The sequence below is a fragment of the Perca flavescens genome, chromosome 9 (genome assembly GCF_004354835.1).
Source record: "Perca flavescens isolate YP-PL-M2 chromosome 9, PFLA_1.0, whole genome shotgun sequence".
In the NCBI taxonomy this organism is placed as follows: Eukaryota; Metazoa; Chordata; class Actinopteri; order Perciformes; family Percidae; genus Perca; species Perca flavescens.
The window spans coordinates 10,015,216-10,030,939 of NC_041339.1; the positions used below are offsets into that span (position 1 = coordinate 10,015,216).

Consider the following 15,724-nt stretch of genomic DNA (forward strand, 5'->3'; position numbering starts at 1 on the left):
CATTTAGACAAATCAGTCTCAAATCTATTTTTAAATATTTGAACTGCATGTTATCTAACCTATTGCTTTTGTTTTTTAGACATCTAGGTTACTGTTGTTTCAACTGCATTAACATATTAGTATTTCAACCAAATGTACCCAGTTTAAACCAAGACATCAAGGCATCTTTTGACTTGCAAATCAACAGATCAGTGATTTCTGGGAATGACTTGCACTTCTTATAGGCTAGATCAAAAATAATAACACTTGCCATCTGATTTTAATTCCTTTTAAAATGGGTTTATACCCATTTGATAACACTTGCCATCTGATTTTAATTCCTTTTAAAATGGGTTTATACCCATTTCATATTGCCTCAACCCCAGTCTAGCGCCTCTAACTGTGGCCTGTGGCAAATATTTTCGTAAACAATTTACCCCACATTAATTGCCAGAGAGGGCAAATTGTACTAATTTCCATGGGCAGTGATATATTAAATGTACGTTAACACTGAATGGGTATTCTTGTGTTTATTGTTATATGTGTACTGTTAGTCCTTTCATAAACCAAACCTATGGGGGTGGTTTAGTGTTTAATATATTTGGCCTCAGCCTGGCACTCCCCATTTTAATGATCTAGAACCACCACAGTGTAGTTTTCTTAAAAACCTACATTGCATTTGTCACGGTGTATCATGTTATCCAGCCTTTTTGTTAAAAAAAAATACACTGATTTTACTCAGAATGGGATTTACACCTTTCCACCATGTAATGACTGAATCAGCCTCACAATGCCTTTTGGTTTTAAGGAGCATACAAATAATATAAACACGTCCAGCACTTCTTGCCTTACATGCCTCAAACAGTGTCCCTTTGATAGAAACGAGGCTTCTCCATGTAATTACACTTGATCATGTTTGCATACAGTATGTCACTCCCACAGTCTCTGTCACGCTCTTTGATTTTGGATGCTCCTGCGAACCTCTTCCTAATCCACAAGTTAATATTTCAACCCCTTTCTTCTTTTTTTCCCAGGGACGGATGTATTTGAGGAGCAGAAGCAGAAATCCTGTCTGGTTTATCTGGAGGAGAGAGATAAGTGTTTTCAGCCTCTTTCAGGGAACGCACATTAACCATTCCTCGGAGGGAGCTGGATGTGAGGAGGGGGGTGGGTGGTCTGTCTGTCTGGAGCGCACAGCTTTCACTCACTTCGAAAACTGTGAAAATGTCCCCTTCACACCTTTGGCAGCTCCGTTGAGCTCTGGCGCTATGTTAATGGTGATAAAATGCCTGCATGCAGTAGCATAGTTGGAAGTGAGACGTGCAATGTTATCCAGAGGTGTTGGACTGACAAGTCTACAACGTGTAAACTTGTATCCTACAGTGACTCCTGACCCTGACCCTGTTACAAAAGCCTGGAGGAGAAACCATATGCAAGTTTGAGATGAAATTCAGCGGTGCATTTGTGGAAAACTTGACAAAAGCACATGTAACATGACATGAAAAATGACAAAACTGCAATTTATGCAACAAAAGAAACTATTTATTTGAGATCCGCATTGCCAGTACAAATTAAGAGACCATAAAACCTACACCTTTCAGCTATTTTTCTCCACAGAAAACGGGTTTTGAATTGGAATTAAAAAGACAATAGTTTTTCATTCGATACCTTTTTACATACGCAGAGATCTTAAAAGGTAAAACCGGTCAAGAAAAAGGCTCTACGATTTCACTCTGAAATCCTTATAAAAAAGAAGTTAACATTCAAAACACTGCAGTACGTTATTTTATTGAGAAAAAAAGACATGCAACAAATAAAACATTTTATGTTTTACAAATCGTCCATTTTTCTTTTCATGTCTCTTTTTATATTCAAAAACTAAAAAGCATCATTACATGAAGCTTTGATAATATTTGACAGGCAATGTGAAAAGTACAGTTAAGCTGTTTTTTCAAGGGGTGCAAAAACAATCCTTGTGTTTGCCTTGCATGGCTGGTGCTGTCAATTCACTCCAATGACTTCAGAAGACACGACTGAAGTCGAGGTTCTATGTATCACAACGGTTCTCGGCCCCTAGACTGTAATACTGAACAGGTAAGTCGAGGAGGAGCCACTCTCAATGATCCAAATTAGTTTGTTTGGTGTAATCATGCTGTGGTTGACCTCAAGACAGTAGCTCTGAAACAACCATGATTTCATACATGTGTAATAAATACAAACACACTGACAACTGTTGAAAAATCCTGTGGTTTTCAGGCTGTATTGTGGCTGATTGGTATTTCAGGACTGAATTTTGTTTTCCGTAAGTGTTCAGTTAAGCTAAAAACAATGCCAGAAGGCAATGTTCACAACCTTTCACGTCACCTTCATTCAGACAGTAGCCATCTTGGAAACAGGCTTGTTTTGGTGGTCTGAGCACAAAATATAATAAGGACTTCACCTTAAATCCAACAGGAACTCCATCAGGCTGTGTTAAAATGGCTACTGTGTAAATTTCAAAGATGCAAAAAAAGAGTAAAGGTGCATATCTACATACTGTATATAGAGCATTCTTGGGCTAATTCACATATAAGTAGCATAGCATACAAAAGAAACAGCCCTGTAGCAAGGCAAAATAATATCCAGTGAAAACAAAAAAAAGAGTTATTCACAAAATGGAGACAAAAATATATCCAGATATTATCTGGATTTGTGTGCCATCAGGGTATTAATTTCCGTTTAAATTTAAATTTATATAAACACTACTGTATTCCAACTGCATTTTTTGGCTTTGAATACAGAGTACTAGAGCATTATTGGATGCTCACTAATACCGTAGATAATAAAATCCTACAAGAAGAGGAAAAAGAAAACATCAATAAAGCTGATCCCAATGTAGAGGATACAAATTCTGCCTTTTTTTGGTATCAAAATATGTAAATGCTGATATCTCATGAGGACTATTGTAATCATGTATACATGTTGGACCACATACTATACTGTACATATGACAAAGGTCACATATTTAATTTCCCATTTTGAATTGGTTTGTGTTGATCGATGTGGTGTTTTTATTCATTTTAAAACAAAACAAAAAGTGATGGGACTCTTGAATACTGAGAATACAAACACTAGTTCTCTTTCAAAGATTCTGCCTAATGTTATCAGAGAACAGGGGTTAAGGGATAAGTAACCTCAAGTTTCTTTCAGCACGGACTGTATATAGAATTATATTTATGCCACAATCCCAAGCATTCAATGGGACATTTTGAGCACAGAAAATTATTGTTTTGCCTGCATTTTTAAAAGAAAAAAAAGAAAAAGTAAAGAAATTCTATCATGTAACGAATTATTTAATTTGAGCATCTAATATAATTTTCTGTAATCTGTGCACAAAATGTTACATCATGCTTTCAGGATTATCACACAAATATAATTTCACGAAAGAAACAGGAATTCAGAGAAAATACATGCAATGTGTCCAATCCCAACAACATGGTACCTTAAAATCTGAATTACAATTTTTGTTTTGGATTTGGTTATCAGCAGTATTTGGCTATATTTATCTCACTGATACACACTGACTATGTCTGATCATGTACACTCTCTTTCTTATATGACTCCTATAGTTAAATCCAAAAAATTGTTTTTGCTTCGACATTTACAAATGTTACCTTTTGAGTTCAATCATTAGGTGTTATTGTGCTTTAATACATATTGACGTGCCGTAATTGCTGCTAATGTCGTCATTGATTTAGTGTTTCAGGTCAATTGTTCTGTGTCTGAATCAAAATTCACCTCCAGGGTTGAACTTTGGCACAATAGATAAACATAATGTGTGAGCACAGAGGTGTTATGACAGGGCATGATGTGATGTACAATAAAATTCCAATAATTATAAAAATTTGTAAAAACGAAGCATTTGAAATTATGTTTTCTCTGTTGTTATTTCGAATAGAGGTAGTGTGGAAGCATTTCAATTTACAAGACGTGGGGCATTATGCTGCTAACTGTGTGCCTACTGTGTGAATATATAATGTAAGAGAAATACAAAGAGGCAACATGGACATCAAGTGGAAACTGTACAAACTGTGGAAGTGTGAATATGAGTCCCCTATGCAGGCTGCTAACAGTGCTGCAGTAGTCCAGATAGGAAAAGTTAAATATTTGTCCGTAAATGTCATCCCCTATCCCAACTGTTTCCTGCACGTGTAGTCCCGATGTGGTTTGACCTTAGGTTTTGGGAGATGTGGTTGGGGGTGTAGTAGTGGAAGAAGTTGGAAGCAGAGGATGGCGGAGTGACGGGGGGTCGAGGATCAGTTGGAGGTGTCAGAGTGAACGCTTCCGGGTCCTTCTGTGGGTGAAGTCACTGATGAGGGGGTCGGAGCATCCTGCCAGCCACCGTTTGCCTGAGAGAAAAAAGGAAAGAAACAGTAGGGGGGAGGGGGTGTCTGTTACTTTCATATTCATTACTCAATGCAGCTAGCTCAAACACAGTGAGGTACAACGAATTAAAGTCCTGAGGGCAAGGTAGTGTATGAGCACAGCATGGAATTCTGGGATACTTTCAGCTATTCACCACACAGTCGCACATAGCCTTAAGCCAAATTGTCTCCTGGATTGAAGAAAAAAACTAACCTAGCTTAAATTACAGCTAATATTTCTGAATAAGACTGACATAAACAAATAGAAAATCATGTTTTCACCGAAGCAGAAATAGAGTGAATTACAGTCTCTCTCCCATCATACACTGCACACTCAAATCTATATAATGAAGAAAATACACAGAAATGTATTTGCAGAAAAACTCCTGTACAGTTTTTCTTCTGTCAGAAAACAAGTATAATCAACATCATACGCACTAATTATGTATTACAGCAGGAAGTAACATACAATAAGAGCTATGGAGGGCCTATCTACTACCAGAGACAGGCCTGTGAAAGAGCATTTCGGATATTAATAGTAAGTTTAAAGCCATCAGAAAAACTGGAAATGGTCCTCAACAGCCTTTCATTTCGCCAATCAGCGGCTTTTACCCCACCTGTGGCCTCTTAAGCCCCGCCCACAGGCTGCATCATCACCAGCAAGTGATCCAATGAAATGAATGACGTTGCGCGCAAGCTTTTCAAGCAAGCTCAAAAAAAAAAAAAAAAAAAAAAAAGACACAGACGGTAGCTATTAGCTAATATGAAACGCAAAGCAGCTCGTTTTCATTTAAATTCAGCAAGAAACGCTCCGAGGAGCAGGAGGAGGACATTTTAAGTAGTTACCCTCCTGCTCAGCCGCCCTCTCCCCATCAAGTCCCGTAGCCACCCCCCCTCACACCAGCAAGGCAAGTAGGGTAACAGTTAGGCTAACGTTAACGTTAGTGTCTGGCTGTCTGTATGCAGTGGGAACCTGGTTTTTTTTTGGCTTATTTTAACTGGCCCATCCAGTTTTCTGGAGGCCCACCTACAATCAATATCCTGGCGCCACTAGTGTTTCAAAGCCTGTTATTTCAGACGGCAGACAGTAGTATGTAATCAAAAGTAGAGGGGTCAGATTGTAGAATGTGACTTGGGTGGCTCTCTGCCTGTATCAAAATGATAGGTTAATTACAGTTGTAATCATCCACAGCATTCAGTCATTATCCAATCTTTTTTTATTTCAGATAAGATATTTCATTTAACTCTCTCATCATTTGTTCCACTCTTCATTCATCTTCAAAATATTTAGATGGCTGAAAAACTGTTTTCCTGGAGGGTATATGTATCTAATAAACAACAGAATTGTGTGAAAAGTGTTGAGACCCAACATGGGGGTTGTAGGAGACTTCTAACGCGATGTATTGGCGTTTTTTTAGATATATATTTTATGTTGTAAAAACAAAGTAAGAAGAAGTAAGAAATAAACCCGTTAAAATGTATAATTTCTATAGTATAATCTGTTTGGAGCTCTTCTGTGCTCTAAATTTTGGGACCTAAAACAGGCCAGAAAAGCTTGAGAACACTGATGACATATAGCATTCACCGTACAACATTAACAACTTTGACAGAATTAGAAAAATTATTTTTATCAAACAAAACCGAGGAGCACATATTTTAGTAAACAGGCAAGTGAAGAGCCAAAATTCGTTAACCTGCCTTAGCTACATAAATCACAGGCAAACAGCCTGGCAGACAGAGCCCGCTCTTACATTATGCATTGCAGGGCTTCTTTACAGGGTATAAAAGTGAATAACACAGCATATTGTGGCAGTGTAAGATGTGGTAGAGCAAGCAGGCATCCAAGGAGAACCATATCTGTGAGGTCAAAGGACAGAGAAAGAACAGGGCCTGAATACATTCGCAGACTCGCAGGGTTAGCACAGCTGGCTGTGGGATGCACTCGAAGCAGCCAGGAAGCCTATTTGAATAAACATACATATTTTTATACGGGAGACATTTCATCTGATTATCATATGGCCACTGAGGCACGACGACGACAGTGGAGGAACCCAGCCGCGGCTGTGACCGTCCTCGTCCTCTCAGCGCGGCTCGCTGTCAGGGCCATTAGTGTGGCAGGAACATGATCTGAGCAATGCGCTTGGATTGCTGTCCCAAGTCCACACTCTGCTCTCCTTGTGTCTGTCTTATCGATTTTCCCCTTTACAACACAGCTTGTCGCTGTGAATTTCCCTACTCTTTGCAGCCGCCAGCAAGCAAACCCCCAACCCCCCCTTCACAACCCCCACTTCTACCCCGAACTCTGCTGCAAAATAAGACAAACATGAGGGAAACACACCCCTATGGCACATGAGGAGTTGTTTCCAGTGGCGTAAGGTTTTATTTTTAGCAAGACAGCGCCGTTGTCTTGGGAAGATTTTATGGGAGCTTCTGGCCCCGGGGCTGCTTATCACGGGTCAGGTGGTCTAAGGGATTTGAAGTTCAGTGCAGGAGGTGTCACCTGTTTGTGCAGTTTGCTTACGGCTGACTGTACGTGGCTGCAGGTGCTACACCAGACCTGATCCAACATGACAGGCTCAGACGGCGGCTCTGCATGTGTGTGGCTGACCACACACCTGCGTATGCTGGGCAGTGTGCTGCCCGTGGCGTGAGCGATAGAGAAGCAATCAACTAGGTGACCATGGAACAGAGACAAGTCCTACTAAGTGGCATTCTGAGCCCTATGGCTTTGAAATAATTGGTAGGGAGAGAAAAAAAAAGAAAAAAAATCCTTACATTGATGCCCTGCGGACTGTACATCTGGTTGGCTGTGAGTCCTTCACTGTATCCTCCTGTCTGACTGATAACATGGCGAAGGGTATCCACCTGAAACATTCCGAAACAACAAACAAAGCAAGGTCAGAGTCAACTCAAGATAAGCACAATAGAAAAGAGAGAGGGATGACAAGATGATGAAAGAGACAACAGGAGTACACTGCTGCAAGTATATCCTTGGAGACAATAAGGTCCAATCAAACAGAAAGGAAATTTAGGTTAAAAAACGTTTGCTTTTTGTTTGTTTAAATAAAACCTATTCACAATATTCTGTCTTGAGACTGTGAAGAAGCTCTATATTGGAGCCAGTACAAGCCTAGTCCTTTTTCACAACAGAAATTTTAATTTGCCATAGCATGAAAATCAGGTATGATATATAGGTATAATAACATTAATTATGGCTTTGTTCCATTTAGGTCCAAGTAAACTGTTGAGTTAGTTCCCCTTTGGAGATGCAATAGGGTATGAATGACCAGGGTAAAACATATATGGAAATAAAGTTGAATCTATCTGTTTCATGTGGGAGCAATACACAAACAAGAGTGCTTTCATGCATGCAAAGCATACAATATTTAGGTTTGCAAAATATTTTCAGACAGCAAAATGAAATATTAAGTAAAATTCTGCATTCACGCAATGTTGGAATGGGAAAAACAAGAAAACCTGCCATTATTCCGACTTGGGATTGCTCACGCACTGTTCCAAGATGGTTATCACCATTGCTAGCCTTGCAGTCACACCATTTTCAGTAAATAGGCTACATTTGATCAATGTGTTACATCTGTAGCAGTTTGTTAACAAGTAAAACCAAATGCTAAAGAAACATGTATAGCACCTTTATAACCAGCTATTTTGAGTTAAGTCATGACAATACTTGGACATGACATTAGTCTTATTAATGATAATAGTTACACCTGTGCCTGACAAGTCAAAATGTCTTTTAGGAAGTGAGGTGGGTCTACCCCTGACTGCTGCGCAGCTTGTGGCCCTACCTGTGACTGCACGTTGGCTCCCACCTGAGCCCCCTGGTACGAGTCCCCATTGAGAGACTGCACACTCATGAACAAGTCCCCGGAGTTTGACATGTTAAAAGAGCCAGCAGAACCTGAAAGGAGAGAGGGAGCAGTCGCATCACAGAGAGACAGAGTGCAAGCAGGGAAGTTAGCAAGTTAGCCAGTCTAGGCAGCAGCCTGGATGAGCAGCATGCAGAGGTTAGCTAGCAGCCAGTCAGGCTCTGTTAAATGCAAGGAATGGAGCCATAGAGGAAACTAATGGACACATGAGGACATAAGAGATACAGCTGTAACCCAGAAGTGTTCGTCCAAGTTAGTATAAGCCTTTACCTCCAAACATAGAAATAAGCAAGTCATGTTTATATTAGTGTTCATAAGAGGTTATTCATGGAAAAGTTACAATTAGTACAAAGAATTGAAAAAGCAGTGCACATGAACTTCTTACTGTCTACCCAAGGTCAAATTATCAATATAATTTTATATCAGAGTACAGAAGTAGGCTCAGGATGCGTTTAGCTTAGCTTAGTGTAAATACTTGAGGTTGCTAGCCTAGCTCTGTCCAATGTGCCAAAATGCACTTTCCAACAAACTTGTGGGACTTTTGAATTTATTTGGTGACTACTTGGTTAAACAGGATACAACAGATTTGGAGTGGTTTAAGAGTATATTTGTTTACTTTTTAAAGACCTAATTTTGTTGTTTGCATCAGCTTCCCATACTTCTATGCTAGGCTAAACATGTTTCCTGTTCTGACTCCTGGTAACATGGCGAGTTTCTCAAAATTAACTGTAGTTTTAAAAGATAAGGCTAGCAATATTCTTTTTTTTTTATTGTCAACAAGTCTCATAAAAAGACCAAAATTAATTTAATAATTAAATTAAGTACATTCCAACTTTGCTGCCCTATCAGTGGTACACAGCACCAATTCCATTTGTTTCTATTGAAGATGAAAATCGTAAGTCATAAATGTTTTTCATAAATATGTTTCAGTTTTTAAAAGATGTAGTAATTTCCTAAAACAGTGGGGCGCTGTAGTTTTTTGCACCCAAACAAAAGAAAATTGTGCATATTTGGGGGACTCTTACGGATAATTAGTACTTACAAGTGATTCATGCAAGATTGACTCAATAAAGAATACCGTGGCCATGCTCATGGTAATGCACCCTGTCTCCTAAAAAATTAAGTTCCCAAAGAAATACAACTAAACTGCATTCTTAATTACGTTTTAAGGGAAACATATTTTTTCTTTTAACAACATGGTTAACGTTGTGAATAGAGCTGGGCAATTTGGCCTATAAATAATATTGCAATATTTTTAGTGAACAAAGATGGGGAAAGAGAGTCGGGCTAAGGGCTAGGCTAAAGCTAACTCTTTATACCCAGCATGTTACTTGTCAATGTACGGTCTCTGAAGAACGAAATGGATTTCAGATCACCACTCATAAATGGATTATGGACTGCAGCATCATGATTTTCATGGAAACATGGCTCATAATTTATTTCATCCTACGTAGAACAAGCTGCGACACATCAAGTATATTTTATATATCGCTCACCCCTAGTTGTGAATTTAAACAAAACTACTTGGTCAGGTTCATTATTTAGTTTAATTGTTGGTTTTGTCTTTTTATGTGATTTGTTGACAATAAGAAAGAAGTATAGAATATCACCAGACTAATCCTGTGTATGTCAGTACAGCAGAACATAATAAATACAAATAAATAGCATGAAGCATATGATTAATTGAGATGAAGACAAAAGGACAGTAAGCATAAGTAGAGGCATGGGGCTCAGGTTGGCTTATCTCTGACACAGCTTTGCTCTAGAGGGGTAGTTGCTCTTGTTAAGGTGAAACATTTAACCTGTTCAATATAATAATGGTGCATTACCATGTGATAGGCACGTCCCTTGTACAAGAACTGCCTTTTTGTTAGTCCTAATTCTTTCATTTCTTACAAATCACCAGCACCAGCATTTAAATAGCCTCAGTCTAATATACTGCAATAGTTGTTTAGTTGTAGTAATGCACAGAGAGGAGGTACATGTCTACTAGCTGAGCAGAGCCAGGGACTTCCTGTCTCACCTGCAGAGTTTGGAGTTGAGGGTGAATTTGCTTGGCTTCCATGTGAGGATGCATTAGCCGCATTCACGGCAGTTCTCGCAGCGTACATGTTGGCTTCTTCTTGGAACTTACCAATGTTTTTCTTGTATCTGATTCTTTTATTCCCAAACCAGTTGGAAACCTGAGACAAACAAGAGAATGTAGTTTAATGCTCATGACATCTTAACATCTAGAGCCTCTCCACATTTGAGGGCAAGCATTCAGAGATATTTGGGTAGTCTTTAGCTTGCATTGCCTTAATGGCATGTGTTACACTGCAGAGAGCCTTTGTCAAAGGTAGGGACTACATAGACTGGTGCTGTGAATCCACATTAGTGCCAGAATGGAATGATTGCCAATAACAGTCTCATTATGTCACCATGACTGCAGCTATCATCAGAACTCACGCAAGCACCAATCAGTCAACATCCACTAAACACCCATTACTGCTAATGGACTCCCAGATGAAGCGAGGGGGGTAATCCCAGTGCTAATGATAAACAACATTAAAGTGAAAACCAAATCAATCCTGCAAAGTTTCCAATACACAGAGTAGGTAAACATTCTCCTTTATTATGGCCAAGAAACGGAAACTCTACAAATCATTCAGCCGCTGAGCAGCTTCCACAATCAGGCCTGGATGCATCTTCAAATCATTTGCTAGAAATTAATGAAACCAATTGAGAAAACAATCCATTCCCAAATGATGGATCCAAAACACAAACTGCTGTTTACCTTGGCGTTGCTTTCCTTATTATCAATTCTCACAGGTTGAAACAACTTGAGTGCTAGAATGCAAAGATGAAAAAACAAGGTGCCTAAATATTTTACTCTTTTTGCTTGTCAGCAGCATTGGCACAAACATTACAAGTGTCTTTAGATGTTTGGCCAGTTACTGTAAGATTTATAGTAAATCATCATTGTACTTCACATGCCTCAAATGACTGCAGTGCTAATTTTCAGAGGATAAAGGTCTTAAATGAATGAATTAATAGTTTTGTCAAATGTTTTGACTTGGTTTGATGAGTAGCAAAACACATTAATTTTATAATCATATCAAAGAAAGGAAAATAACATTTTAATATCAATTATTAAAATAAGTTATTAAAACTATATTCATTGTGTCACAGATAACAGAAGTACTTTTACCCACTCTGGATTTTGTATATTTTGTCTATTATAAGAAAAATATATGATTATATAATAACTATGACAGCAGTGTTGTCTTTAGCTTGCGATACTTCAATAGCAACAAAGAGTCATTAGTCAAAAATAGCTTTGTCTGGTTTGAATTACAAGACAACAAACTTATGACATGGCATATTTATACTTTAAGTCCTTTGTTGTCTCAATGAAAGGTACTGCTAAAAGATTAGAGGAGCTGTCTGTACTCATGACAGTCAGAAAACGTATTATTAGGTTACTTGGCAAGATGCTCACAGCTGCTTCATATTGTAAATCGTGTTTGTCTCACTCTTCTATGTACTTCTATGTAGTTTTCCTACAGGTGGTGTGGTTTAGAATGCTCTGATCGGTGGTGTACCTGGGCAACTGTGATGGCACACTTCTTTGCCAGCTCTTCTTTAGCCTCCTCGCTGGGGTAGGGGTTACTGAGGTGTGAGTAAAAATACTCATTCAGGATCTCTGTTGCCTGCTTGTTGAAGTTTCGTCTTTTCCGTCTGCAGAAAGAACATTGGAAGTTAAAACAGAAATATAAACCAGTTTATGTTAATCACAACAGCATATAATCAATCATGGTGTGCACTGCTTTCAAACACCATTGCTGTCTTTTTTGATACTACTGCTAGGAGTCACTAAAGTCTCTAAACTTAACCAGAAATGATAAAAATGCCTTTGCAGAATAGAGTATCATCTACTAACTTGAACCTAGCGTTCAAGATGTTAGCTTGATAGGAGTCTGGATCAACGGAAGTACATTGCCAGGATAAGCCTGACTGACAAGCAAAGCTTGTCCTGGCTTGCCTCTCCCCTACGGGAGACAACAAGGACAACCTACGAGCTTGCAAACTAACTTAACACGCCAAGAAAGAGATAGGTCTGGCAATGCGAGACTAGGCAATTTGTGACTAGTTTGATAGTATACTGGTCTTCTAATAATGTGGTCTCTTTAGGTCTCCCAGGTCTTGCGTTGGATAAATATTACTTTTTGAAAACCTTTAGAAACTTTCAATTTAGTTGCAGTTTTGCTCTGACACACTTTGTCAGGACCCAGAAGAACAATTTGGCCCAGAACTGCTTTCCTACAGCTCTGTTTATGAGCAACTGAAAAAAGAATTGGCAGTGGCAATAATACTCCATAGAGAGCCAGTATAATCTACTCAAAATCTATTAGTTGTTCAAAAACAATTAATAGTCTTTAAGTCAAATTTGAAAAAAATACTTTAATAGCAATACGTGCCAATTAGATAATCAAATATCATTGCAAAGAATGTACTGAGTAAACATTTAATAAATGATGAAAACAACAAGCTTTTGGTGGTGCTGGGTATACTGAACGAAATGCATCCGGATCACCAAGTACTAAAAAGTGAAGTTCATCAGGTTGGCATCAAATGTCTGGTCAGATTGGTATCCTTTTTTTCTTATTCTTTCATCAGATAGTTCCAAATTTAATAATACCTAACAATTTAGCTAATTTTAGATTGAGAGATATGTTTTAGGCATTTTAAGTTCTTTTATTGTTCATCAAACATGAAATACAAAAAAAAATAATTCAAAGCTTCTATATGAAAATAAAACCCTGTAAAATCTCACCCCCACACACAAAAGCACAGGCTGATGCCCATCAGTTCACTGACCCTCTATCTCCTGCACTTAACCGGTCATGTCTCTATGTGCCACATCTAAAGAGGGCTTTACATAAGCTGCAGGGGAACCCTGTAAAATCTCTATGCATGTATCCACCGGTGAGGAGATTTGTGCTAAAATCTCTGTCCTGTACTCCGAAGCCTGCTTGAGAATATGTAAATGTGCACAGCGTGAGCTCCAGCAGCCAGTAGATTAATCAGTGGCGCCAAGCATGGCAGCGCCTCTCAACCAGTGAAAGCTTTCCTCTTCCTTCCCCTTCCCCTCTGTACCACCACAATCATTTGCAAGAGAATAGATAGGGAGCTTTGTAAGGGAGCACATGCCTCATTTAAATGTTATGCCTCCAACTCATACTTTGAGTGACATTTATCCTTGGAAAAATGTATGCAAATCCAAAGCACGCATCCAAGGGAACAAGCGATTACATTAAAAAAGGGAAATAGTTAGCGTCATGGAGCACGCAGGAAACTCTTATTGGCCGGTGTTGCTGGGTATGCTGGTCCAAATGGCATCCATAGATGCAAACCAGTCCAGTGTGTGTTGTAAGCATCAAAATAGCATGTCTTACAGCATGTTTATTGCATGATAGGCCTCCTACATCAGCTATTCATATGGATATCAGGCTGAGCAAGAAGCACACAATGATTTGCATTGTTGTTAAGTTGGGAGGTTATTTGCAGCATGGAGCGTGGTGTATATGGAAATGTGCGCACACACATATTGTATACAAAGATACACACCTGGCATCGAGGAAGCGGGAGCGCAGGATCATGACAGCCTCGCAGGTGCTCTGCTTAAGCTGCATCTGGATGGAGCTGAACTTGCGGTGGATGATGTTCACCATACGCTCGATCTCTTTGGGCGAAATTGGCCGCGTGCGTGACTGCTCACGCAACAGGTTCATCACGTGGGTGGTGAACTCGTTACATGCCTGTGAGGACACACACACACACACACACACACACACAAAAAAACTCTGAATAAGACTTTAATTTATCAGTGTGGCTATATTAAATGTACCACTGCAGAAACACACACTTGCACACACACAATGCCATACAGTATTTAAAAGTCACAGATGAAATAAAAAAAATCCACCTCTTTGCTTAATTTAGTTCTGGGGCAAGCTTTTCACAGAGCCAAGGAGGAATATAGGCACTGATATATTTCATATTTAACATAAGTGGTGATGGCAGTGTGTTAAGAGGAACCAATGACAGCTGCTCCCCTCTCAGACACACACTTTCACAGCATAGCCACCCTGAGAGACGAACATGGCACAATGTTTCATTCATCCCCGAGTGATGTGTGAATCTGCCACGATATTACACTCTGACTGTGCGTCTCTTACTGTCTCCTCTTCTTTATTTCTTCTTCTACTGTCGATCTCTCTCTGGATTTAGCTGTGTCTCACATTCATTTGAAAGGTATGCTATTGTAATGAATGCATCGGTTATCAAGGCAATGAGAGGAAATCATCCCCCCTCCAGAACAGCTGTTCAAGACTTTACTTGGGATACACACAGAGACCCACAACATACTACATATGTTGGACTATTCTGGGCTGTAAACACAATCTAAAGGGAATTCTTACTGAGAGTGATATTTACTGAGGAACCATTTGACACTACACTACAATGGTTGCCACCCGATATATGAGTAAAGAGTAAAATCCTGTATTAAAAAGAGCAAATTAAAAGTGGGAAGATGGACCAGCTCAGAAATTATATAAACAGTCTGTAAAATGTATGTTTACACAGCCATTAACTGACTTTGTATTTTATGTGTTATGACTGCATCTTTTGGTTGTTTACCAGAGGGTGTACAGATCAAAAAAAGTATTGGTAAACATTTGCCAAAATGTCAGTGAAAGTTGTGAAAAATGACCATCCCAAAGTGCCAAAGGGACATCATCAAATGTCTTGTTTTGTCCTATTAGTAGACACTTTAAAATACTCACTTTACTATCAAATAAGACAAAGAATAGCTGCAAATCCTCACAAATTAGTAGCTGGAACTAGGGAACCTTCTGAGGTTCACCACTTATTTTATTTTAGATCTCCTGTCCCACATTTTCCCTCTGTAGAGGCTCCCCTATGTCTCCTTTTTAAAAATATAAATTGGTCAAATGGTTTCCAAATTTTGTCATACACCCCCAATTTGTTTTTTAGTATATACGTTAATCTCTCCATGGACATACAGTACATTGTGCCCTATTCTTGCAACTGATGCAATTGGTGAAGAGCACCCCATGGTTTATCTATCAGTGACGCACTGTTGTTTTACAAGTTTCTTATGTTCTATGTCTAATGTTGTATTGTTTGTATTGTACTCAGTTAAAGGCTAGTACCTCTTATACCTCTTTCACACCACTGACCAGGGTTGGGCCAGAGTTGTCTGATCAGTGTTCGACCCTTCTTTTGGAAATTCAAACCAAGCCAGTCAACATGGGTATTCATGACAATTCACTAATCACCTAGGTCACAACCTAATCTCATTGATTTTCTCCATAAGGATTTAGATTATCAGCCATAATGTCTAAACCATGAGAGGTAGACTGACCATGAGCTAACGTAAGTTTCTGC

General features: G+C 39.0%; 1 protein-coding gene across 3 annotated transcripts in view; it reads right to left on the reverse strand.

Annotated features, from left to right (window-relative positions):
* Positions 1–1,499: 1,499 nt before the first annotated feature.
* LOC114561744 (pre-B-cell leukemia transcription factor 1) overlaps positions 1,500–15,724 on the reverse strand; it is a 64,482-nt gene continuing 50,257 nt past the window's right edge. Inside the window, exons 5-10 of one of the 3 annotated variants that reach the window (XM_028587827.1) lie at positions 13,880–14,070; positions 11,854–11,989; positions 10,404–10,452; positions 8,189–8,301; positions 7,158–7,247; positions 1,500–4,367 (exon numbers count right to left, since the gene is read on the reverse strand). In XM_028587827.1, the coding sequence (XP_028443628.1) occupies positions 4,275–4,367; positions 7,158–7,247; positions 8,189–8,301; positions 10,404–10,452; positions 11,854–11,989; positions 13,880–14,070 (672 nt within the window). In that variant the 3' untranslated portion in view covers positions 1,500–4,274. Of the gene's footprint in view, positions 4,368–7,157; positions 7,248–8,188; positions 8,302–10,292; positions 10,453–11,853; positions 11,990–13,879; positions 14,071–15,724 lie in introns of all 3 variants that reach the window. The other 2 variants (XM_028587826.1, XM_028587828.1) reach the window with 2 other exon arrangements.